The following is a 26627-nucleotide window of genomic DNA, read 5'->3' on the forward strand; positions in this document are numbered from 1 at the left end:
ATAAGAGATTATTAAAATTAGCAAATTTAAGGCCAAAGAAGTATGTTTTCAATCATAGCACAAAATTAGGAAGGAAAATGTAAAATATGTGAATTATATGAATAAGTGTGAGAATAATGGATAAAATCCACTCAATTCAATACAAAATAAATCGTAAAATAACGGTTTATTAAATATAGAAGAGATCAAGCATCACATTGGATCCTCAAGGAGGAGCACTAGACGCCACTATTAAAGGTGGATTCATTCTCTTTACACTCATTTCCTGTTATTTTTTTGTTTTCTATCTGTTTATTTATCTGTTCTCTTGTTCTTGTTGCATGATCATTTGCATTGTTGTCTTAAAGTTGTAAAATGTTCCATATATCTCTCACCTTGCTTAAAAGAGAATTTAAATCGAAAAGAATTGAGAGAAAAATAAATTTCAAGTTTAAAATAAGAATAGTTTAATTATGTTGATGTGGTGTCTTTTGCTTTTGTTTTCTGAATTTATGATTAAATAGTGCATGTTTGAAGTTGAAATTTTAGAACGTTGGCTCTTAAAAGAATAAGGAAAAAGAAAAAATATTATTGATAATCTAAAAAATCTAAAAATTGATTCTTCAAGCAAGAAAAAGCAACAAAAAGAAAAAGTATGTTGCAAAAGAAAAAAAAAATTATATGCATGCGAAAAAAATGGCAAAAAGAAATAGAAAAATAAATAAATAAAAAGCAGAAAAATCCATTACTGCCCAAAAATGCAGGAAAAGGATGGCAGATTGAAAAAGTCAATAACCTTTTAAACCAAAAGGCAAGGGTAGAATGACCCAAGGCTTTGAGAATCAGTGGATAGGAGGGCCCAAAGGAATAAAATCCTGGCCTAAGCGGTTAAACTAAGCTGTCCTAACCATGTGCTTGTGGCGTGAAGGTGTCAAGTGAAAAACTTGAGACTGAGCAGTTAAAGTTGTGGTCCAAAGCAAAAAGAGTGTGCTTAAAAACTCTAGACACCTCTATCTAGGGACTCTAGCAAAGCTGAGTCAGAATCTGAAAAGGTTCACCCAGTTAAAGTGTCTGTGGCATTATTGTATCCGGTGGTAATACTGGAAGACAAGGTGCTTAGGGTCACGGCCAAGACTCTGAAAGCTGTGTTCAAGAATAAAAAAGAACTGAACTAAGAGAGTCAATAATATCATCTAAATTCTAAGTTCCTAAGGATGCCAACATCTCTGAGTTTCATTGGATAGTGAGATGCCAAAACAATTCAGAAGCAAAAAGCTACTAAGTCCGCTCATCTAATTGTAACTAAGCTTCATTTGAAACTTAGAAATTTATTGTACCTTAATTTTCTTTTTATCCTACTGTGTTTTTAGTTGCTTGGGGACAAGCAACGGTTTAAATTTGGTGTTGTGATGAACGGATATTTTATACGCTTTTTGGCATCACTTTCATATAGTTTTTAGTAGATTTTATTTAGTTTTTATAGGTTTTAATGTTAAATTCACATTTTTTGGATTCTACTATGAGTTTTTGTGTTTTTGTACAATTTCAGGTATTTTCTGGCTGAAATTGAGGAGCTGGAGCAGAAGTCTGATTCAGAGACAGAGAAAGCACTGCAGATGCTGTCCAAATCTGACCTGCCTGCACTCGGAAGACCTTTTCTGGAGCTACATAAATCCAAATGGAGCGCTCTCAACATCCCTAGAAATCTGACTTCCAGAGCTTTCCATTAAAATATATAAGTTTATACTTTGCTTCGGATTAGAAGGCCCAAAACTGGCGTCCAACACCAGCTTCCTACCCCCTTCCAGGCGTCCAGCGCCCAAAGAGCAGAGACCAATGTACAAATGCCCAAAGAGGGCCCCCTAGCTGGTGTTCCATGCCCAAGAGACCTCATAGCACGTGGATCTCATCAAAGCTCAACCCAAACACTCATCAAGTGGGCCCCAGAAGTGGATTTTAGCACTAAATAGATTGTTTTACCCTTACTAGTCATCTATTTAGTATTTAAGGAATTTTATTTATGTAATTAGAGATTTTTTCACCATCTTCGCCTATCATACATGTTTACATTGTGTTTTACTTCAGTATGAGTTTCTAAACCTCCTAGGTTGAGGGGAGGAGCCCTGCTGTCCTATTAATTAATAAAAGTATTATTGTTTCTTCTTCGATCCGTGTTTGATCTATCTCTAAGATGTATAATCCAATCTTCATCGTGGCGAATAGAATGATCTAACCAATTAGCTTTGTTCATCACATTAAGATGAATGTGCCTGAAAAACACCCGCGTCTACTTAGGTTCGTGTGAATACATGATTGGAAAGCATGAGCCAACAGCTATGTTTATGCATCTCTCAGACGGCTAATCCACGACTTTGTTGGGGACTTGAGACACTAGTTCAGCCAATTTCTGGGGAGATTAGGGTCTCCGTGGTATAGGCTAGAATTCTAAGAAGCAGCATCCTCTGATCCGAAAGATTCGACCTTGTTTGTGGCGTTTTGAGTAGGATCGCCAAGAGAATGGACTACTAAGCGCTTCACCCTTCGTTAGATTGGATGACCACGGCCCATGGCGTTGATCACATACAGCCTGCCATAGAAGAAGATCATTCACAAGCAAAGAAGACAGTAGTACCAGAGTTAATTCAGAAAGACAAAGCAACTCCAATCCTTAACTATATTCCTATCAGTATTTTCTACCTCTTTTTCTTTATTCCTCCATTAAATAGTTTCTCTTTATGAATGAAAACATATAAACCTTCTGATCTGCCTGACTAAGACCTGCAAGATAACCATAGCTTGCCTCAAACCACAATCTCTGTGGGATCAATCCTGACTCGGTCAGGTATTACTTGGACGACCCAGTGCACTTGCTGGTACAATAGTACGAAAGTGTGGGGATTCGTGCTACCACTACACCATTTTGCTTAGGCGTATATGCAACTGTGAATTGTCGTTGAATACCTGCTTGCTTGTAAAATGTTAGAAAATCACCATTGACATATTCTCCTCCATTATCTGTTCTTAAACACTTGATCTTCTTTCCAGATTCAAGTTCTAACTTTGCTTTGAACTCTTTGAACATCGTAAACCCGTCTGACTTCTTCTTGATTGGGTACACCCACAGCCTCCTAGAGTAATCATCAATAAATGATACAAGATATTTTGCTCCTCCTAGGGACATCTCTGGTGACTCCCACACATCAGAGTGAATCAACTCCAATATGTGCTTGCTTCGAGCAGTTGATCTATCAAACGTCAATCTATGTTGCTTGCTTGTAACACAGTGCTTACAAAATGGTAAGTTTGCCGATTTGATCCCGGGAATGAGATTACGTTCCACGAGAATCTTCAAGCCTCGTTCTGACATGTGGCCCAGTTTGCGATGCCATGTCATCGTCATTTCTTCTTGGCTTGCTGAAGCAACTGATGCCTCTACCTCTTGTAAAGTATCTCCCACAAGCATGTATAGATTTGTTGTAATCTTTTCTGCTTTTATTACCACAAGAGCTCCTTTAACAACTTTCAAGATCTTCAATATGGGTCTTGCAACCAAGTTCATCCAATTGCCCAATCGACAACAAATTCTTCTTCAATCCTTTCACGTGTCTTACCCCTTGAAGTGAATGAATAGAACCATCAAACATTTTTATTTTGACAGTACCCATTCCAACAATTTCTAAAGCATGATTGTTTCTCATAAACACTGATCCTTCTAAGACAGGTTCATATGTACAAAACCAATCACAATGAGGAGTCATGTTTCAGGTTACTCCTGAATCAACAATCCAAACATCAGTGAGCAGTTTGCTACCTTTAGAACCAATTGTTGCTTCGCCATACAGGATTTCTCCATCATCACAGGTGCTCGCAACACATCCTTGAGAACTTGATCCTTCTGGAACATTCTCTATACTCTTCTTATTCCAACAATCTTTCTTGAAGTGTCCTCTCTTACCACAATTGTAGCATTTGACCTGCTTCTTACTTTGTGACTTTGGTCTACTTTGACTCCCACTGGAACCACGCTCCATTGATCTCCCTCTTGTCATCAACAAAGCCTCTGCTTGTTTTGAGTTCTCTAATCTATCTTCCTTATTCTTGCGTCTAGATTCTTCTTCAAGAACCGCAGCATCCATGTCATCAAAAGAAAGATAATCAGTCAAAATATTATTAGTTAAGTTAATGATAAGCTGATCATATGAATCTGGTAGACTTTGAAGTAAGAGCTCTGCACGTTCGTTTTCTTCTATGGTATATTCCAACGATGAGAGTTGGGAAAATAGCGTATTTAGATTGTTGATGTGATCCGTTGCCGGTGTGGACTCACTCATTCAAAGAGTATAAAGTCTTCTCTTCAAAAATATCTTGTTGTGAAGTGACTTGACTTCATATAATTTGGTGAGAGCATCCCGAATTTCCTTTGCTGTCTTTTTTTCTGCTACACTTGATAAAACTGAATCAGTTAGTGCCAAGTGTAAGTTTGCAACAGCATTGTTATCCATCTCCTTCTATTTTTCATCTGTAATTCCAGTAGGTCTACCTTCAATTATTGTCACGCAATTGTATTTTCTCATAATGGTTTTTATCTTCAATTTACATATGGAAAAATTACTCCCACTGAATTTCAAAATTTCATACTTTGCTGCCATTTTTTTAGACGGTAACTCACAGCGAAAAAAATATATTAATCAGCAACCTTTGGCTCTTATACCACTGTTAGGTACCAAACAAATGACACAGCAAAATATAGAGATGAAAAATTAAAAATTTGTATAAAATATGGAAACAATTGAATAACTTTCTTTGAGAATTACAATTTCTCTCTATCACAAGGAGACTACAATAACACTCTCTCTTGACAAAAGAAGAACACACTTCTCTCTACATATATAGGAGAAAACTACTCAAAGAAATATTATGTTATTCTATCTGGATGACTTGATTGAAATGAATTAAAGAAAAACTTAATTTATAAATGAGTTTCTTTAATATAAACCATCCGTCAATTAAATGTATATAATTTTTCTCTTTTTCAACTATTAAAATTCTAAGATTATAAACTAGAATTGTTTATTATCTTTCATTTTATTTAGTTATTATTTATTTATTTATTTTCTAAAATTAGCTTTACTAATTTTCACAAAACCTTCGATTTATTTTGTATTTGTCTTTGTAAAATATCCAAAGACAAAAAAAGAAATCAGTACATAAAAGTCTACTATCATATTAAAATAATTAAACATCTTAAACATAATAATAATCAGTCTAACTATATAAAAATTCTTACGTGCAATAGAGAGGAGGTTTTGCACCTCACCTGCAAAATTGTAGACTTTATCCCTTTTTAGAGATATTTGTCAATTATTTGTTAAGACAACACAAATTTATAGGCGCGCGTAGAGATTTTTTTTTCCTTTCTACAGCATATAGACTTCACCTATTTACTATTAGTCTTAAACTTGCGCATAAGTTAGATCCAGCACAATATATCTATCATGTATGTGAGCCTTATATATTTTGGAACAACTTCTCATAGATCGTATATTCGTATGGACATTTACTTCAATACTCATCATCCTCCCTAGATTTTGGTGTAGTGCTTATTTCAATATAACTCTTATTTTTTTTATCATTTAATTAATGTAAATATGTATAGATATTTCAATATCATATTACAAATAACACGCTTCTTGAAGAACCATAAAAAAACCATACTATGTAAGGCCCACATCGGTTGGGGAGGGGAACGAAGCATGCCTTATAAGGGTGTGGATACATCTTCCTAGCATGATGTGTTTTGACGAGTGAGTGTAGGGGGTTTCGACTAGCATCCCTATCGTCAAAGACAAAACCGTGAGGTCTTGTGTGAGTCAGAACCCGGATCGATGTGTGTTTTTTTTTTATGTTTATAGAATATTTTTTAAAACGTAATAGTCCTATAGAAATCCAAAATCGTGTTCAACGGTGAATAAAGCACAATTCTTTGTTTGTATTAATTAATCATTTCTTCACAGCACCAACTACCATATGATCACATCTGTTGAATTATTCATCATATTCTACATACAAGTGGCTACATGAAACTTAACATAGTATAATTTCCCATGTGATAAAATATTAGAGTCTAAATCACAATATATAAACAGAGAATGCATTATGCGTGTGTAAATAAATATGCATGATGGTAGGGTAGTAGTGCCAAATATGTTAGCCTTTCAATTCATTCTTTAACCTCCACTACCCTTTCTCATCCATATTTTACTAAATTTTAATTAGTCCTAAGCAAAACAAGAATACTATGCTTTAACTTCACTCCTACTCAAAATTTGCATAAAACCTCTCTCACCCTGTAAACCCTCTCACCCCTACAATGTCCTCATCATTCTGTTGTTTTTGCCTTGCAACAATAATTCAGCCTCTTTTTTAGTTTCATCTTACAATCTTTGAGCTTCAATTCTTCATTCTTCATCAGGGTAATCATGATGATGAAGCCTCCTAGAGTAGGAATAGTAAAGCTTCCTCTGACAACCATTATCATCATTCTATGTGTTCTTGTCTTCATGGCTCTGTTGTATGCTGAGAAATTCAGTTCCTTTTCATCAATCTCAATTCTCAAGCTCAAGCCTTTTTGTCCAAGAAAGAACACCGAACCCAAATCTAGTAAGTCTATTATTCTTCTTATGAGTTTAGTCGACTCAAGTTGGGAGATAACTTTATCATTGCTAGTCCCTTTCTTTCTATATATGTATAACAACTATATTACTCGATCACTAAAAATCACCTGCGAATACAAAATGCACATTGAAAATAAATTAAATAACATATGTATTTATATATAAATATATGATAACTGATTTTTATTTGTAGATAGCAATTTTGTTATGCGAAACAAGTGTCAGTCCGTCACAGAAAAATACATATGTATAATACTACCATTTAGTCCCTTGTTACAATTTGAAATTTTGTTTTGAAGTATATATGTACATATATTTTTCTCAATTTGCGTTTTTCTTCTTTTTTAATGTTTGATCCCACACTAAAATAAAAATTATACAAAAATTTTAATTCTATTTACATAAAATTTTTGCCTCCGTTATCCAATTTTTTAAGATCTGCTACTGTGATAAGCTGAATTGAACAAAACAAGAGTTAGTTCTGATTCTAACAATATATGATAGTAATTAATGAAATGTTTTTATCATATCATGATTATTTTAGCAGACGATAAAAGAGTAAAGGAGGAGGAGGTTGGAAAAGAGGTTGTGAATGCATCATGGGTTGATGACAGGTTTGATTTTGATGCTGGAGAATGCAATGTTGCAAATGGAAAATGGGTTTTCAACCATTCAATAAAGCCACTATATTCTGACATAAGCTGCCCCTATATAGAGAGGCAGTTTTCTTGTGTCAAAAATGGAAGAAATGATAATGATTACATGCACTGGGAATGGCAGCCGGAAGATTGCAACTTGCCAAGGTAAATTTCATGATCTTTGTTCCTGTATCTCTCTTTTTCTTTTTATAACAATAGATTAGTTTAATTTTAATCTAGTATAAAATGTTTTACAGAATCGTTCAATTACATCTGTTCTTTTAGATGATTATTTATGTAATTAATATAAAGGGTACCACTCTCGGATAGATTGCAATAATTGTATACAGAATATATCGAGTGAGAACAAAAATGAATGGTCAAACATGTGGATTCCATAATTTTTTTAAAATATAATATAATTTCACTACCAAACATGCCAACACTTGTATTTTATGTACATATTTATTTTGTATTGCTCTAATGTATAAAAATATAATTTTTGCTGACGTAACATTATATAATTAAATACATATGTAAAATTGTTTTACAATAATAATACATTTAAATTAAATTATTTTGTTAATATATAAATTTTGTTACCCTTATAAATTCTTTTCTGTGGGAAACTTTTTCTTAATATACGTAACCAAGAAATGGCTAACTTTTGTTGTAGATTCAATCCTGAGCTAGCTCTGAGAAAGCTTCAAGGAAAAAGGCTGATGTTTGTTGGGGATTCACTACAAAGAAACCAATGGGAATCTTTTGTTTGTTTGGTGGAATGGATCATACCTCAAGACCAGAAATCTATGGAAAGAAGAAATATTCACTCGGTCTTCAAAGCTATGGTATTGAAATATGTAACTCAAGCATTTCGGTTCCTTTAAACATAGGCTCTTCTTCTAGTTCTCAATCAACCATGTATATGAGATGTCACATTAATTATAATTACTTAGAGATTTCCTTAAATATAACATATTAATCTTTGTATTAGATATATCAATGAATTAGTTAAGTAGTTAGATGTCACATTAGTTATAATTACTAATTATTATTAGTTATTCTCATAATTAAGTTGTAACTTATTTGTTACCTTTCTTTCTTCTTCTTTTTTTTTTTTCCTTTTTTTTGACAGCAATACAATGCTACTATAGAATTCTACTGGGCTCCATACATAGTAGAGTCCAACTCTGATGTTGATATCATAGGAGATCCAAAGAAGAGGATAATAAAAGTGGATGCTATCATGGACAGAGCCAAAAATTGGACAGCAGTGGACATTCTTGTTTTCAATACCTATGTTTGGTGGATGAGCAGTGCTAAGATTAAATCACTGTAAATTTTCTTTCTTTCCAAGATACATAATCATCAAATTTTCTCTTCTCAAAGATTATATGAAGTGTAAAAAAAAATGGTTCTAACATGTAGTTTGTTAATTTTAAGGTGGGGTTCATTTGCAAATGGAGAAAAAGGGTATGAAGAATTGGACAACTCAATTGCTTACAAGTTAGCTTTGAAGACTTGGGCCAATTGGGTTGACTCAACTATCAATCCAAACAAAACCAAGGTCTTCTTCACAACAATGTCTCCTACACACTCAAGGTCTATTTCTTGTTCTTATCAAAACTACAATTTCATCTTTTACAATTACAAGTACCGAAGTACCTTAACTAATAATCCTATGAGTTGCACCTAGAAATTCGGTGAAAAGAGTTATGAAATATCCAAAGAACCTAACAATTAAAGTGTAATTTAGTTTGGGATTTCAGTAAAATATGTAATTATGTATTCGTTTTGGTTCAGACAAAAAATCAAAATACTCGGTTTAAGTTTTAGTTTCTATCGTTAATTTGTCTTCATAAAATATTTGATAGACAATTGATATGTGACCTATTAGTATTTGGCAAAGACTTAAATGCAATTATCTTCATGTAAAGTTGATAATTGAGAATCATTAGATGATTTGATATATTTGATTAAATTGTCATCTAATGTGTCAATTATCAACTTTGCATGAAGATAATTGCATGCAATTTTCCACCTTACTATTTAACAAAAACAAAAAAAGGCACCAATTTTTGGAGCTAAAAATTGGAACTAAAAGACTTAAATTATTTTTGTTAATAGAAGTGAAGATTGGGGCAACATGGAAGGTGTGAAATGTTTCAATGAGACAAAGCCTGTGAGGAAAAAGAATCACTGGGGAACTGGTTCTAACAAGGACATAATGAATGTAGTGTCCAGAGTGATGAAGAAAATGAAGGTTCCAGTGAGTGTTATAAACATAACACAGATCTCAGAATACAGAATTGATGGCCACTCTTCAGTTTACACTGAAACTGGAGGCAAATTGCTAACTGAGGAAGAAAGGGCCAATCCCCAAAATGCAGATTGCATACATTGGTGTTTGCCTGGAATACCAGACACATGGAATCAAATATTATTGGCAATGTTATAACAAATGTATAGTAAAAAGCTTCCATGCCATGGCCTTTTTTTTTATTATTCTATGGTGACATGCAGATGTCATGTATTTTGTGTATGTATATTCTTCTGCCGTTGCCAAATTGATTGATATAAAAATGGGTAAATCATGACTACCATAATGCAAATTCCATTAGCAGATTAAAAGAGCACCAAATTGTCAGGCATCAAAATATCAATTGGAATTATTGATTTTTTTTTAATCAATATTTTCAAGTTCAAGTCTTTTGCATGAAATAATTAGTGGTTATTTTTATGAAAATATCTTTATGTAAAGATGATATTATGAACTCTTAAATAGTTTGTAATATATAGCTCAAATGGCATAGTCTCCATATACTCAATTAAGAGGTTGCGGGTTCGAGTCTCATATCTTTGGTAAAAAAATAAAATAAAATAGTTTGTAATATGATCTTTATATAAAAATGTTTTTATGAAAATAACCACTAAAATAATTTGCATGAATACAAGATAAGTCTTTTGTAAAATTTCTAATGCTCTAATAGAAAAATAATTGTGATTTTACCCCAAAAAATTGTCACTATTTTAGTGGCGAGAATGTCTATTTAGGAGTGTTCGCGGATCGAATCGAATCGGATATGATCAAAATCTCGATCTGATTTGCACTAAACTAATTTGATCGAATTGAATCTAATATCTGCATTTTTTTATGCTCAGATCCGATTTACGGATCGAATCGGATCAGATATCAGATATATCGGCAAAATAAAAATATATTAAAAAAACTTATTTCTATAAAAAATGTCAACAAAATTTCATTTTTTACTCTAATAAATTATTCTTTTTTCACTCTTTTAAACATGTTTACTTTTAAAATATTAATAAATAAATTTTTTTTAAATAATAAAAAAAAAAAAATACAACATATATAAATAATAATTATTAATTGAAATAAAATATAAATACAACATATATATATATATATATATATATATATATATATATATAAGTAAAAGAACTCATATAAAAAAACAGAAATTTTATAAAAAATAATAATATACATAAGAGAGTATTAGAAAAAAGTACTATAAAAAAAATAAACATATGAATAACGAAGGACATAATTAGTACATAGAACCTAAAGTTCAATCCAACGTGAAAAGGTGAACGGAAAAGCTAGAATTTTTAGCTTTTGGTAAACCTGGGTTGAAAGCAGAAATCACTTCTGCGTTTACAGCATAAAAATATTGCCAAACATAAAGATAAAGCTTTCAAGAAACTCAAACGAGCTTCTCTTTTCTCCAACACAAATCCAAACACACCCTTATACTTTTTTATATATGATTCGGTTTAGGAACATGCTACGTGTATTATGACGGAGGAAGAAAAAAGTATATCTATATTGAAGAGATTAAATTAAACTTTTATAGTTTTATATAAAACAAGAGAGATAAGAATGAAAAGAAAAATAAACCGAGGGCTTAGAAGTCATTGTCACTTAAGTTTTAAGATTTAACTTCCGATTATTAAAAAAAAAAGGAAAGAATTACTTGTCTTATATGCGCCACCAATGGATGGAATGTATGTTTATTTCTGTAGTACTATTTAGTTTAACTACTAAAATTTTTAAAAATAAGATTTTAGATTTTTATTAAAATAAAAAAATATGAAAAAAGGTAAATATAATTTATTTAAAAAAAAAAAGAAAAGTAAAAACAATTCAAGGAAGTTTATGTAATTTCTCATTTATATAATTGTCGGGATCGGTCTTGTTGATCGGGAAAAATTGAAAACTTCCAGCATAATTCGAGAGATAATAAAATTGTTGGTAGTAAAAACTAGTGTTTAGACTAAAAAAAAAACCCCAAAATCACTCAGTCCAATTTAAACGATAACCTATTCTTTTATCATTTGAGATATCTCTCTTCTTTAGACAATTGCCACTTTCCTTAGTTCGTATTTTGTGTATTTTATTTTTGCTTTACAAACTCTCATTCATAGCTTTAAAAATCGAATTGGATCAGTCGGTTCAATCAAATTAATTAAGAATCAATCATTCGAGCGATTCGCTTAACTTGAATATTTGTCTAGCAGAAAATTAATTAAAAAAATCGATTAAACTGATAGTTAGCTGACAATTCGTGTGAATCGGTCCTTTTTTTGGAATTTGTCCACCCCACTAGTATGTGCTAAAACGTTATTTTAATTAATGAAAAAAAATTAAAAGCCCACAGTCTCACACTGCTCAATCTCTCAGCCATTCTCACTTCTCAGTCTCTCGCCCATCTCCCACACCACATAAGAGAAGAGAGACCTAAACCCTAGTAGCCACTCAACCCCATGCCATGCCTTCTTCATCGTCGAGCTACTCTCCGTTAGCTGGAGGGTGTTGTCACCATCAGCCTAGCCTCAACCAAGCCTCCCACTTCTTTTGTTGATGTCGCTCACGTGCATGGAACCCACGGGTCTTTTGTTTTCTCCCATCTCTCATATCGCTCCCGTCGTTTGTTTTCTATCTGGCACTCTTCGTTTCTCCATCACAATCTTCTTCTCAGCGTAGCGGTGGTTCTCTCTCTCTCTGTCTCTCTTTCTCTCTCTTTCTCTCTCTCTCTCTCTATTGGTAAGCCTCTACTGCTTCTTAGTTAATGTTAATTTTGTTCTGACTTCTAATTTAATTATTGTTGGATTGTTAGTAATTTTTCTGAGTTTAGCGTGTTTTTTGAGTTTACAGGGATTTAAATCCTTCTTTGAAATAGTTTTTAGGGCTGGCTTAGAATTATACGCACCATGATTCATGGGAAGTGATGCTTCACCAAGTCTTTGTTTATATTACATATATTTTCAGATTTATTTTTATTTTTTTCAAAATTTAAAATTTGACAATGGATTTAAGTTGTTGCCAAGTTATATGAACAGAATTTTCAAACACAATGAAAATCAGGATGACTTTTGAATGTTTACTTTCCAAACATCAAAGGATTATACGTGTTCATACCCTAGCCTAAAAACATAAAGTCGGGCCCAAAAAGAAGAAAGTCCACCCAAAAGGGTGGCTTTCTCTACCCCTACCCAACTTCATAGAGGTCGGGCATAACAAAGACAGCTCAGCCTCCTTCTGAATAAATAACTAACTCCTAAGATATCTCCCACCTTTCTAAAAAGGAGATATCATTGGATTCCCTAGAAAAGAGGAACATTTATCCACCAATAAAGGTGAACTACTTCAAAGGGTGTGTTCCAAGGGATACCTGAAACGATGATTTGAGCCTGAACGTAAGGTCCAGACTTCTTTTGAGGCAGCGTCTGACTTGTGTTGGTGACGAGGTGCCGCCGTCCGAGTTCCTTGTGAGGAGGTGGGGGTGATACCTGCAAGAGACTCCAATGCTTAAGTTAGCAAGGATTTTAAGCAAATTTTTAGTAGATTTGGTTCTGAATATACATGAGGTTCTGTCAGTGTATTTTAGGAGGTAGTTACTTATTCAGATAAGTAGGGTTGAACCACCCTTGTCGTGCCCGACCTCTTAGGTTATGTTTAAGTCGATAGGATGAGAGGAGCTATGAGATTGTTATTGCTGACCCTGAGGAAAGGATCTGCTTCCCCCGACTTGATAGGTTGGAATGGCATTTCATATATGTCTATGACTGTTTTTTCACGAAGTTAAGGGTTACTTTTTCTTTTTCTGAGTTTGAGTTCGAGGTCCTTAAATTCTGCAATATTTTCCTTACCCAATTGCATCCCAATTCTTGGGGCATCTTAAAAATATACCAACTTTTTTGTCGGGAACTAGATGTCTAACCTTCTCTTAAAGTCTTCTTTTACCTCTTCGTGCTCACCAAACACTTTAGTTCTAAAAAACAAGGTTGGCTCTCTTCCCATGCTATTCAGGGTAGGAAGATTTTCGCTATTTTTGATGAGTCATTCTACGACTTTAAAAATTATTTCTTTAAGGTCCGAGTTGCAGAGGGTGTCCGACCTTCTTTCTTGAATGATGGGGATGAGACTATTTTTCCTTTGTATTGGGAAGAAAATCCTGTGATAGTCAAGTTTGGATGACTTAGACGAGGTAGAAGAGAGTATGGTCGAGGTATTTCAGGAGTTTTGGGGCTGTGCTCCTTTATACAAAAAGGTATTTAGGGAACCCGAGCCAGCTTCAGTATGAGCTAGGCAGTTTTCTCTTCCTTTTATAGATTTTGCTTTGTAAAATTGTGTTGATGACTAATGTACCCTGATATGGGTATTACAGAAAGGATGGCTCCCAAGTTGGCTGCCATGAAAATTCTCCGAGCTACTAGGAAGAATGTTGTTGCACGGAGCATACAGTTGAAGGAAGGTGGTGAAACTGCCAACCTATCCTCACCCTCGAAGTCGGACTAGGGTGCGTCGTCTTCTTTAAAAATTATCCCGGATCCAACCTCTTAATCAACTCTTCCTCCCGGCTCGGCCAAACAAACAATTCGTCCTCCACCCCTCTACTACCGAACTGAATCCTAAAAGGCGCAAGACCTCAAAGTCGGGGAGTATATATGAGCAGGGCTTTAACGGCTTTGCTTAGAGTGAAAAGTACATCCTTCCACATAGTTATATCAGCATGGATGATGTTTCTATCAAAAACTACCTTTAGCTCTTGGCTCGAGGTGGAGTTTGGACGCCGGCATTTATGCAACCTTAGCTAGGGAGTTGGAAACAACTCTCCTCAATGCCACTCAAAGCTCCTTGGTGGCCTCACAGGCTGAAGTGGCCTCCTTGAAGGAGTCCAAGAAGAAGTTGGTAAAAGAGAGATACAGACTACTCTTCAACCTTGGTAAAGCTATGGCTAAAGTCAAACAAGTGGAGGCTGCTCTAGCCATGTCAGAGGGTTTAAAGAAGAAGGTCGAAGAGAGTTATACCCAAATTTTGGGGAAAAACTTGATTTGGTTGATGAGGTTACTAAAGCTCGGGACAGGTATGCAGAGCTTGAGGAGTCTGTGGCTGAGGGTATGGACGAGTTGGTTGAAAACCTGAAATCTCAGTTTCGAGTTATTACTCCCGAGATGGACCTTTCCCTCATCAGCCCAGACAATATAGTGGTAGACGGAAAAATCGTCTCTGCTCCAGATGATGAGGAGGACATCCATGCGCCCGATCCAAATACCTCAGGGGAACAGCTCGAAAAGACTTCTCAAATTCCCGATCCTCAATCCACTGGCGAGCCCCTTCCTTCTCCAACTCGTCCAATTCCCACAGTGCCAGTATCTGAATATTCCCCGACCTTTTTCCCTCTTGTTGGGAATAAGGAGTATGACCACAATCCAATCAATCATATGTCAAATAATTTGTTATTGTTATTATATTAAAATGTTAATATAATAAGGTCTATGATTAAATTTAGAGATTTATTATTGTGATAGTGATCATAATATTGAGAGATAAATCTTTTATAATTTAATCTAAATCGTTCTTGGTCATAGGATTATTAAAAAGGACATTAATAATCTAAAAAGATCTATATATATATATATATATATATATATATATATATGGTGCATATAGAGATATGACCATTGAACTGACTCACTCTGAGAATTCTTAATGGTTATAATTACCGTATATTTGTCAATAGGATATTCTCAAGATGAACATAATAATAGAGTTTCCTTTGACCTGCGACTGTCATAGAAATTAACAATGTATTTATTATACTTTGATTTTGGACACCTAATACCCTAGGGTGCTAGTTGAATGGATATTAGGTATGATTTAAATACTTGTAGAATTAATGATTAGTCAATAAGGAATCCGTCAACTCTCGGTAAAGAGTTTGAGCTCTAGATTATAATGATTGAGATGAATAAAACCTTGGCCAAGGGGATTGAATGAATGAAGAAATGAGTTTCTTAGGTCATTCACAGTTCATTATAATAATGGTAACAAGTTAGAGTTTGACAATTAAATCATACTCTAAGGGTTAACCAAGAGCTGAAAAGATGGAAAGAATTATACTTTGTTCTTCTGAGGTTCTTAGTAAAAATATATTACTTCATACTATCGGGTTGTTGAGGAGTGCTGCTAGACGCCAACCTTGATTAGTAAATTTAGTATGACTAATTTACTACCCGCTTAGTATTGAACCTATGGGGTCACACACTAACGAGTGTTCTAATCTTTGCTATAGAATTATTTAATTATTATTTTGATTTGATCAAATAAATAATTATATTAATTCAAATGGAATATTATTATATTCTTTGCTAGCACCAAGAATATAATAATAATATGATAATTGAGAATATTAAATGAGATTTGAGAATAATTAGTTATTCTATTTCTGAATTTGAATTATAAATTTGGATGAGATCCAAATCGATTATGTTTTAAATTGTTATGATATGATTTATAAAATTTAAAGGATTCAGATTTGGAATTTAAAGATATAATTTAAATTTGAATTGAGAATCAAATTTAAAATCAGTAACAAATTTCATACTATATATATGTATGCCAAGGGTAGAGGAAAGTGACAGATGAGAATAACAAGAGTTTTATTTTTTTACCTCTACACACATAAACGTATGTGAGCCTAATTCTTGGAGAAGAATTTTATGGCGTGCAAAGAGTTGCAAAAGGTTTCTCAATTTAGACCAGATGTCCATTGGTCAAGGAGTTGACAACAAAGATTGGTCTCGGTGTGGATACGCATAGAGTCTTCGTACAATCGAAAAATAAAATTTTTATTAAAGCGTCTAAAGGTATTTAGATCTGATCTATACATATATTACATTATTAGAATAAAATTTAAGCACAAAATAGATTTTTAGGATTACCTTTTTTTCTTCCACTGCGTGTTATAAACACATGGTAATCCTTCACCCCTAGCCGAGGATGCTGTCACAAGAGAAAAACTCAATTTTTTGTAACTTCTTTCAACTTTTGTAGTTTTAAATGGCCCGATGTGTGGGTCTTGAATTTTTGAAGTAGTTAATTTTGAACCATTTTTATTTTGTCGTAGTTATAATTTGAACAACTTTTTTATTTTATTTAAAAACCTTTCTCCACTATTTTAGTGGTGGTTTTTTGGTACGAATGATCTGTGTTATTTGAAAAATATCTTAGTTGGTACAATTGTTTAATTGAAATTTTTTTTATCATTTTGACAACTTTCGATGTTCTTTTTTGCTAAATTAAAAAAATGTCAGCAAAGTAGATCGGTCTTTTCTATACGTATATAAGTGTTGTTTTTCTTTTATGAGTTTCGACTTCATGTAATCGAACTTTCTCTAAGTTAATTTTATATTTCGTTTTGATCTGCCTTATTTTTAAGGTTGAGAACAATACACATCATGATTCATGGATTAATTTAGTGTGTTTACTGTTTTCTGAGTTAATTAATGTGTTTGTTATTATGTTTAAATTTGTTTGTGAACTTTTAAGGGTTATGCTACTTTGAGGAAAGAAAATTTTTTTCTCATCTGCTGAAATGTGTTGGCGTAATTGGGAGAGGACACATGTTCTATATGCTCTAAGATTTTCAGACAGCTTCCTCAGTAGTGGCAGAAAGTATAGTGGAAAGTATGATGATAATAGTAGTTTACGCAGTGATTGATATGATCATTAATCAATTAGACTGTTTTTGGTGTTTCAGAGATAATTTTTTAGTAAAGCATAATTGGACCGGATTTTTGGTTTGCCTTTAAAATTTTGTGGACTATCATAATAATGAATTTGAGCTCAAGAACGACAAAAATAGCCGATCCAAAATATGATCAACAATTTTATTCCCTAAAAGACATAATATTAAATGTGAAAAAAATAATATTTAATCTATTTTTAACATAAAAAAGATTTAATTTCAAACAAGAACAAGAAAAAGAAATTTCTTATTATTAGCATGAAACAATACAATATTAAGGCCTAAGGGCTTAGGGTAAGAAAGGGGCCTTGGTTAGTCTTTGTTGTTGGCGAAGGAACGTGACGAGGTAACCGTATTAAATTATCCATTTCTCTGTGTAATCTTTTATAAACTTAATTTTTCTTTAGTCTAGAACCTTAACAGCATTAATTTATTTTTTCTTCTTTTCTTTTTAATTCCTGGATTTATTTTTCTTTTCTAAAGCCATCCGACCAAAATTTGCCAATCCACAAAAATTATAACAACCAATGCACGCCCTCCAAACACCAATTCAAAAATTCTATTAACACTTAAGCTCACCAAAAGTGCTTCTCTGCAAATACCAAAAAGCCCAATAGCTTTCTTATCTTCATTAAACTTTAATCAGAATCCACTTTGTGAATATAGTAACCTATTAGATAACAACAAACTCTTCAATAAAATTCTAATATATTGTGATAAGATCTTATTTGGATGTCCATTTCCAATGTAGCTTAATTTATTAAGGATGACTTCATTTATTGTAGTTTAAAAAATGTCATCATGTGCACTTATAAATAAAATAAAAACACACAGCAACAATAAACATTCTCTTCTTTCTTTCTATACTATTAATATCTCTCTCTTTATATTTCTTTATTTTATTTGTTACCTCTTCCTTATTTATTTATTTAGTTATTTTATAACACGTTATCAGCACAAAACTCTAACGAAATTTTAGGAAGACTTCAGATAACAAATTTTCATTATGTCGAAACTCTCTCATCTTGAATATAATGCTTTTGATATATTTGGAAACAATTATTTATCATGGATGTTAGATGCTAAAATTCATCTTGATTCAATAGATCTTGGAGATACCATTAAGGCTGAAAATAATACATCCCAGAAGGATAAAGCCAAAGTTATGATTTTCCTTCATCGTCATCTTGACGTATGATTGAAAAATGAATATCCCACATTAAAAGATCCTGCAGATCTATGGAAAGACCTTGAAGAAATGTACAATCATCAAAAAACGGTGATACCTCCTTAAACCCAATATGTCAGAGAAAACTTTCTCGACCTTCCATGCCTCGAATGTGCTCTTGCAGTAGCACATTTAAGAATATTTGGATGTGCGATATATGTTCCCATTGCACCACCTAATCGCACCAAAATGGGACCCCAGAGAAAATTGGGGATATATATTGGATATGATTCTCCCTCTATAGTGAGGTATCTTGAGATACAAACTGGAGATATATTTAAAGCCCGATTTGCAGATTGTCATTTTGATGAATCAAAGTTTTCAACATTAGGGGGAGAGAATAAGTTTCCTGAAAAGGAACTTAATTGGAATGCATCATCGTTGATGCATTTAGATCCTCGATCAGGGCAATGTGAACTAGAAGTTCAAAAGATTCTACATTTGTAAAGAATAGCAAATGAATTGCCTGATGCATTTTTCGATACAAAGAGGATAACCAAATCTTATATACTAGCGAAAAATGTCCCAATTCGAATCGATGTCCCAGTAGGACAAGTAGCCACTGAAGCAAATTCACGCCAGAAGCGTGGCAGGCCTGTCGGTTCCAAAGATAAAAATCTTCGAAAGCGAAAAGAGGTAAATAATATTCCTGTTGAAAAAGACATAGTAGAGACACCTGCAGTTGTCCAAAATTCTGATATAATTTTAACGTCAGAAGACATTCAGGTACCTGAAAATTGTGAAAATGACGAGATCTCGATAAATTATGTCTTTACAGGAGAGAAATGGGACTGAAATAAGACAATTGTCAATGAAATATTTGCATATAATGTGGCATTAAATATCATGCATGAAAGTAAGGATCTTGAGCCAAGATCAGTCGAAGAATGTCGACAAAGGAATGATTGGTCAAAATGGAAAGAAGCCATGAAGGCTGAATTAGACTCACTTGCAAAACGTGAAGTCTTTGGACCTGTAATCCGTACACCAGAAGATGTAAAACCTGTTGGATACCTATGGGTATTTGTGAGAAAACGAAATGAGAAAAATGAAGTTGTGCGCTACAAAGCCCGACTTGTGGCACAAGGTTTTTCACAAAGGCCCGGTATAGATTATGAAGAAACGTATTTCCCTGTAATGGATGCGATAACATTGCGTTATTTGGTCAGTTTATCTGCATATCATAAACTGCATATGCATTTAATGGATGTGGTAACAGCCTACTTATACGGCTCATTAGATCGGGATATCTATATGAAAGTCCCTGAAGGACTAAAGATATCTAAACCATCCAATGAATATTCACAAGGGTTATACTCAGTCAAATTGCAAAGATCTTTATACGGTCTAAAGCAATCTGGACGAATGTGGTATAATCGTCTTACTAAGTATTTAGCCAAAAACGGATTCAAGAATGATGATATCTGTCCATGTGTTTTCATAAAGAAATCTGCATCTGAGTTCATTATAATTATTGTATACATTAATGATTTAAATATCATTGAAACTCCTGAAAAGATTCCAACAATTATAAAAACTCTAAAAGAAGAGTTTGAGATGAAAGATCTTGGAAGAACTAAATTTTGTCGCGGCCTGCAGATCGAGCATATAAAAAATGGGATCTTTATTTATCAAACAACATACACAAATAAGATCTTGAAAAGATTTTATATGGATAAGTCACATCCCTTGAGTACCCCAATGATCGTAAGATCTTTGGATGTGGAAAATGATCAATTCCGTCCTAAGGAAGAGAATGAAGATATCCTTGGTCCTGAAGTACCATATCTTAGTGCTATTGGCACACTAATGTATCTTGCAAATAATACACGATTTGATATATCATTTGCTGTGAATTTACTAGTAAGATATAGTTCCTCTCCAACCATAAGACATTGGAGTGGAATCAAACAGATCTTTCGATATCTTCATGGAACGGTTGATATGGGATTTTTTTATCCCTATGGATCCAAGTCACAATTAGTTGGCTATACATATATTGGATATTTGTCTGATCCACATAAAGGGAGATCTCAAATAGGATACATATTCACATATGGTGGTACAGCTATATCATGGAGGTCCACGAAACAGACGATTGCAGCAATATCCTCTAATTATGCTGAAATGCTAGCGATACATGAAGTTAGTCGCGAGTATTTTTGGCTGAGAAGTGTGATCCAATATATTCTGTCATCATGTGGACTGATTGATCAGAAGATAGCTCCAACTGTCCTGTTTGAAGATAATACAGCATGTATTGCTCAACTTAAAGGCGGATATATCAAAGGTGATAGAACAAAACATATTTCTCCCAAATTCTTCTTCACTCATGATCTTCAAAATCAAGGGACAATTGATGTCCAACAGATCCGCTCAAGTGATAATCTGGCAGATTTATTCACAAAGTCACTCCCAAAATCTTCTTTTGAAAGATTGGTACATCAGATTGGGATGCGCCGATTTCGAGATATAAAATAATGTCGGCAAGAGGGGGAGATTGTACTCTTTTTTCCTTGGTCAGGTTTTTTTCCATTGGTTTTTCTTGACAAGGTTTTTAATGAGGCAGTCCCTATCACTAAATGATATTGTACTCTTTTTCCTTCACTAAATTTTTTTCCACTGGGTTTTTCTTTAGTAAGATTTTAACGAGGCAATAATCCTAAATGGTTATTCAAGGGGGAGTGTTGTGATAAGATCTTATGTGGATGCCCATTTCCAATGTAACTTGGTTTATCAAGGATGACTCTATTTATTGTAGTTTGAAAAATGTCATCATGTGCACCTATAAATAGAGGCTTAAGCCTCTGAATAAAAATACACAGCAACAATAAACATTCTCTTCTTTCTTTCTACATTATTAATATCTCTCTCTTTATATTTCTTTATTTTATTTGTTACCTCTTCCTTATTTATTTATTTAGTTATTTTATAACATAATCTACAATAAATTAATTTTTTATCTATCGCCTTGGAGAATCCTATGAAAAACAAAGAAAAATCGAACCGACAACCAGCATGCAACCTCACTTACTGCGACAGATGTTATGTGACACGTGACTATCACAACGCCCCACGCTAGGGGAGTTCGTGGTGCGGTTTGGATCAGTTTTGAGTCAAAAACTTATCCGATCTGATCGGTTTATGCATACATGATAACACCATGGTTTATAAATGCCTCATGGATAACATATCATATATTGCTCTGAATGATGAGCACGGGAGTTGAAGAGTGTGTGGTGATTTGTATCCACGATAGTTGCCTTCTTGCGACGATGCCTCATAAGAAGAAAAAGAATCGTTGTATAAGCTACGTAACTATGATGCAATTCCAATTGGATAATTGAATCGTAAATCCATCACTTGATCGGTTTATTAACCGATTCGGTTATTGCAACCTTACTCTTTGAAGCTCACGCCTCCTCAAAACCGCAATTAAATCGGCTTGACCGTTAAATTTCTTAGATGGTGGTTTAACGGCTTGATGTTTGGTTCGGTTTTCAAAACCTTACCATATAAAACTCGGTTTAATTAGGCGCCAGTTGCATAATCTATTTCTAGACTCTTCTTTTCTCCCTTCTCCGTCTCCCGCACCAATCCATCTTCGCATCAAGGTTTGTGCCTTCTAAACCCTAGTTTTCTCTTTTCAGATACCGATTTCCCTTCTCAAACCCTAACTTTGTTAGGGATAATCGATAACATGTAGTTTAATTTATGATGCTTAAAAATGGTTTTGCTTTAATTTTGGGGGTTATTGTTTTGTTTCAATCGATTGCAGTTTGAAACTGACCGACAAAAATGGCCGGTGGGAATTTTATGCACAGAGTTATTTCATACGTTGTGAATGAGGTTGTTGTCAATGGTCTTGCCAACAGGTACAAAGAAGTACAGCCACTTTTTTCTTCTTTTAAAAAAATGATTTTTTAGTATTCCTTTTTTTGTTGAAGGAATTTGTTTTTGATTTATGAGGTTGTAAGTTGTAAGCTTCTTTCTCTGGCCGGTGGGACAAATCTGGTTCCTAATTGGCTCGTTCCATTGAAGCAAGATTGAACCTCAAATTCCTGAGTTTTTGTTGTCTCTGTGGGAGCATGTTTATTCCACTGGAAAATTTTAAAGAGTTTGAGATATTTTAATACATATGATATTAGATTATGTTTATGGTTATGGTGGCAGCTATCCTTGTGTTATAATTATCACCCTGTCTGAGAATTGCAGTGCTAATTGCTACCACTGCATGCAATTTAAAGCCATTTAACCATCTATATACCAGTGACAATAGGTTTATAGGTGATAGGTGATACGGGTTGTTTTACCTATGCTTCTTATTGTTGTGTATGAATCATATTGATGTGATTTGAGCAGAGAAGGAAAGCCATATTTGTTCTAGGATTGTTTTATCTTTTAAAACTCTTATGCTTTGGATGAATTGAATTGGAAAAGAATACGGAAAAAGAAAAAAAAAGGAATCCAAATTTAGTAGACAACCAACTATTTTATGTGCCTGAACTGGAAATGTCCCTTGACCCTTGGGATCATCCAGCTATGTATCGCTGGTGCATACCCTCTCAGATTTGCTTAGTTTTTTCAGGTCCCAAAAAAAAATGGTTAAGACTTTAGACTGATTAGTGAAGTTAAAAACATTCTCTGGAGATACTTATCAGTAGACAGCTAAAGTAAATGTATCAATATTGATGCCGAAGATGATTTGTGTACACTTGAAATGATTCTGCTGAAGTGATGTTTCCAGCGTTTATATTTGTGGTTTTGAAGTTTGTTTTATTGCTTTAGGAATCTTCTGTTGTGTATGTAGTTCTTGTTAGCCTCTTTTCTATATGTTCTCATGTGAATCTTTGATTGTGGTTCGTTTCAGCCCTGCATTTCAGAGGTTTGCGGTAAGGACATCAAAGCAAATTGAAAATATTTCGAAACAAGGTAACAGCAAAGTAATTATAAAATAATAATTATTCGCCCTCATGAACAAATTAGCTTCATTTTACACTATATGTTTTCTGCAGCTGTTCAGAAAAGGCAAGAGTTAGCGGAGCAGATCAAGGACATCTCGAAAAATATGGAAGATGTATGCAATCCATCACATATTAAATTATGCACTAGCACCACTTTGCTAATGATCTAACTTTCTCTTTTTCGTTTGCAGTCATTCAAGAGCCGCTGATTTTGTTATTCTTCCTAAATTGCTGAAGAAAATAAAGGTGGTGATTTCTCTTTGCCAAGGATTTTTTATGAAGACTAAGATAGAGTGTATGTAAATTTCTTTTGTAATTGACCTTTGCCTGGTTGGTTTTTTTCCCTTTTTTTCCTCATGATCTGAAGCCTTGTGTAATTGCCTGCTTCTAGTTTACATGGCGAACCAGAAAAACAGCAGGATTAGGATATTACGTAGTTTATGATATTTTGGAGCAGCATACTGGGCAGCTATTTCTTTCAAATTGTAGAAGATTGATTACAAATAATATTGGAACTTGTGTATAGTTGTTCCTTCTTTACACTTGCCCCAATGGGGAATAGAATGCTTGAACATTACACTGTTATAAATCACCACTATCATTATAAGGAACATTACACTGTCTAGTTGCCCCAATAAGGAAATTTTCTCGTTACTTGACTGAAGAGGGGGCCAAATAAATGAGGTTACAATTAGTCCAAATAAAACAGGAGATAAGAAAACAATTGGTTAATCAACTAAAAGAACACATTGATTTCCCCTAGGCCCTAACACTTTTCTTCTTGGCAACGTCCCTGATCACAGCAATAGCAACACCGTGGAAAAGCAACACCACAACCATTATCGCTACCATGAAACCATATGATGAACAAGAATTACTTTCAATCCTTCAAATGAAATGGTTTTAAGAATATTTTAAAAGATTGAACTTTTACATTTAAAAATTATATTTTCATCATCATAATTTATAACAGTCTCATTAAATATATTAAGCCAATAATACTTACAACATTTATGTTTAAATTTTTTTCTTAAAATGTAAATATAAAAAAAATTACGAAACAAACACAAAAGATAAAACATAAATCTGAAGTAAAAAAAAAAATTACACATGAAATAATAAAAGTGAAAATAAGGTGAAAGTAAGTTGAAGAAATGCTTGTATCTGTCTCAAATGAAGGAGAGGTATTTATAGCAAAAAAAAAGATAACATTATAATTTGTATTTTTTTTTAATAATTTGTTCTCCACTGTAATACACTATTACAAAATGGGGTTAATTACCGATTCAATACTTGAAAGATTCAGCCGAAATAATCTTTGAATGATTTGAAAATACGATAAAAAAAATTAATAAATATTATTTTTTTGTAAGTAATAAAAAAACTTTTATACTTAGCAAACGACTTATCCATTAGATCTAGATTTTTGTACTAACATTTGAATAAATATTTAGAATGTGCCACAAAAATTTAGAACAAAATTTCATTTCTAGATTTTTCTTTTTATTTTTTAAATAAATGTGATAATTCACAATAATTTTTTTTATTTTTTAATAATGATTGCCAACATTTACATTAAAATTGAAAGAATCAAGATAGACAGTGACAGAGTTTAACTAAGGTAATGGGGCCATGACCTCCCAAATTTTTTTATAAAAAAGTTAGTAGTAATTCTTCAAAAAATAAAGAGTAGTTCGATTGGCTAAAATGCTTTATTATAATTTAGGGTACCTATAATTTATCCTTTTTATCCTTCTAATTTTTTTTACCTATTTTACAGGATATATATTCAAATTTTTATACAAAATAATGATGAAAAATCAAAGAATTGATGCATTTTTTAAGAGGAAGACTAATATTAAAGAAGGAGAACATATAATTTCTACAATATCAACACCTATAAATAGTTCTTCTACTTTAATGAATCACGAAGAAAGTGAGATACAACCTTCAAAAATTCAAAGAGTTGCATTAGATGAGTTTGACCTTAAATTTTTATATTAAATTTTTTGTCCCCCCAAAATTTTGTTTCAAGCTCCGCCACTGAAGATAGAGATGAATTGAAAAATTGAAATTGAATTGTAAATGCTTATTGTAGTTGTTTTGTGTAAACCACAATGGACATATAACTGCTATATATATAAAAGCTGTTATAACTGATACAAGTTAATTTATCTTGCTGTCAAAAAGCAAGTAGCTTGGTTTTTTGGTTTTCTTGCTCTATTCCCTTATCAGCCCCTGCAAACTCATGGATGTTCGAGGAATAACCTTGAGTTTGAGTCGAAACCAATCAAAACCAGCCAGGGACAACGGTTTGGTGAACAGATCCGCAATCTGATCCAAAGCAGAAATGTGCACTATGTGAAGTCTGTTGCTATTGACCCGGTCTCTGACATAGTGGAGGTTTAACTCAAAATGTTTAGTTTTGTGATGTAGTATAGGATTGGAAGCAAGTAAAACAGCACTGATGTTATCACAAAAAAGTGTTGGAAGAGTGGTAATTGGAATGTGCAACTCAATGAGTAAGTTTTCGAGCCAAATGAGTTCTGAATCAACTGCTGCTAAGCCTCGATATTCTGCCTCAGCACTGGATCGACTAACAATTCCTTGCTTCCTACTAGACCAAGATACAAGGTTGTCTCCAAAATATACACATTAGCCACAAGTGCTGCGTCTATCATCAAGATCAAAGCCCCAATCCGAATTTGAGAAAGCATAGAGTCGAAGATTAGTGCTAGGATGAAATATCAAACCATGATGAGTTGTTCTAACAAGATACCTGAGAATTCGTTTGACACACTGCCAATGTATAATAGATGAATTATGCATGTATTGACTAACCTTATTTACAGAAAATGCAATGTCTGGTCTAGTAAATGTAGCATATTGAAGAGAACCAACAATTGATCTATAAAGAGATGGGTTATCAAATGGTTTACCAGCAGATGCAGTAAATTTTAGAGTTGTGATTATTGGAGTAGGGACTGATTTACATCCCTTCATATTAGCTTTGTCAAGAAGATCATTAATATACTTACATTGAGAGAGATGATAAGAACCAGATGACAATTTATGGGCTTCAATACCAAGAA

At 33.4% G+C, this 26627-nt stretch overlaps 2 protein-coding genes across 3 annotated transcripts; both read left to right on the plus strand.

Moving 5' to 3' along the window:
• Nucleotides 6214-9916, plus strand: LOC107639569 (protein trichome birefringence-like 3). Of its 2 annotated transcripts, none has more exons than XM_016343108.2 (6): nt 6214-6639; nt 7198-7456; nt 7968-8139; nt 8427-8626; nt 8735-8893; nt 9419-9916. In XM_016343108.2, the coding sequence occupies exons 1-6, from the start codon at nt 6459-6461 to the stop codon at nt 9747-9749; spliced, it is 1302 nt and encodes a 433-aa protein (XP_016198594.1). In that variant the 5' UTR covers nt 6214-6458; the 3' UTR covers nt 9750-9916. The 2 variants fall into 2 exon arrangements, with proteins under 2 accessions (XP_016198594.1, XP_016198595.1); XM_016343109.2 differs by having other exon boundaries at nt 6217-6639; nt 7201-7456.
• On the plus strand, nt 22002-24077 carry LOC107639571. The gene is made up of 5 exons (XM_016343110.2): nt 22002-22185; nt 22350-22446; nt 23442-23503; nt 23587-23648; nt 23727-24077. Exons 2-5 carry the CDS (start codon nt 22370-22372, stop codon nt 23742-23744), a joined length of 219 nt encoding a protein of 72 aa, XP_016198596.1. The 5' UTR covers nt 22002-22185; nt 22350-22369; the 3' UTR covers nt 23745-24077.

This window comes from Arachis ipaensis, chromosome B04 (assembly GCF_000816755.2).
Source record: "Arachis ipaensis cultivar K30076 chromosome B04, Araip1.1, whole genome shotgun sequence".
NCBI classification, from domain to species: domain Eukaryota; kingdom Viridiplantae; phylum Streptophyta; class Magnoliopsida; order Fabales; family Fabaceae; genus Arachis; species Arachis ipaensis.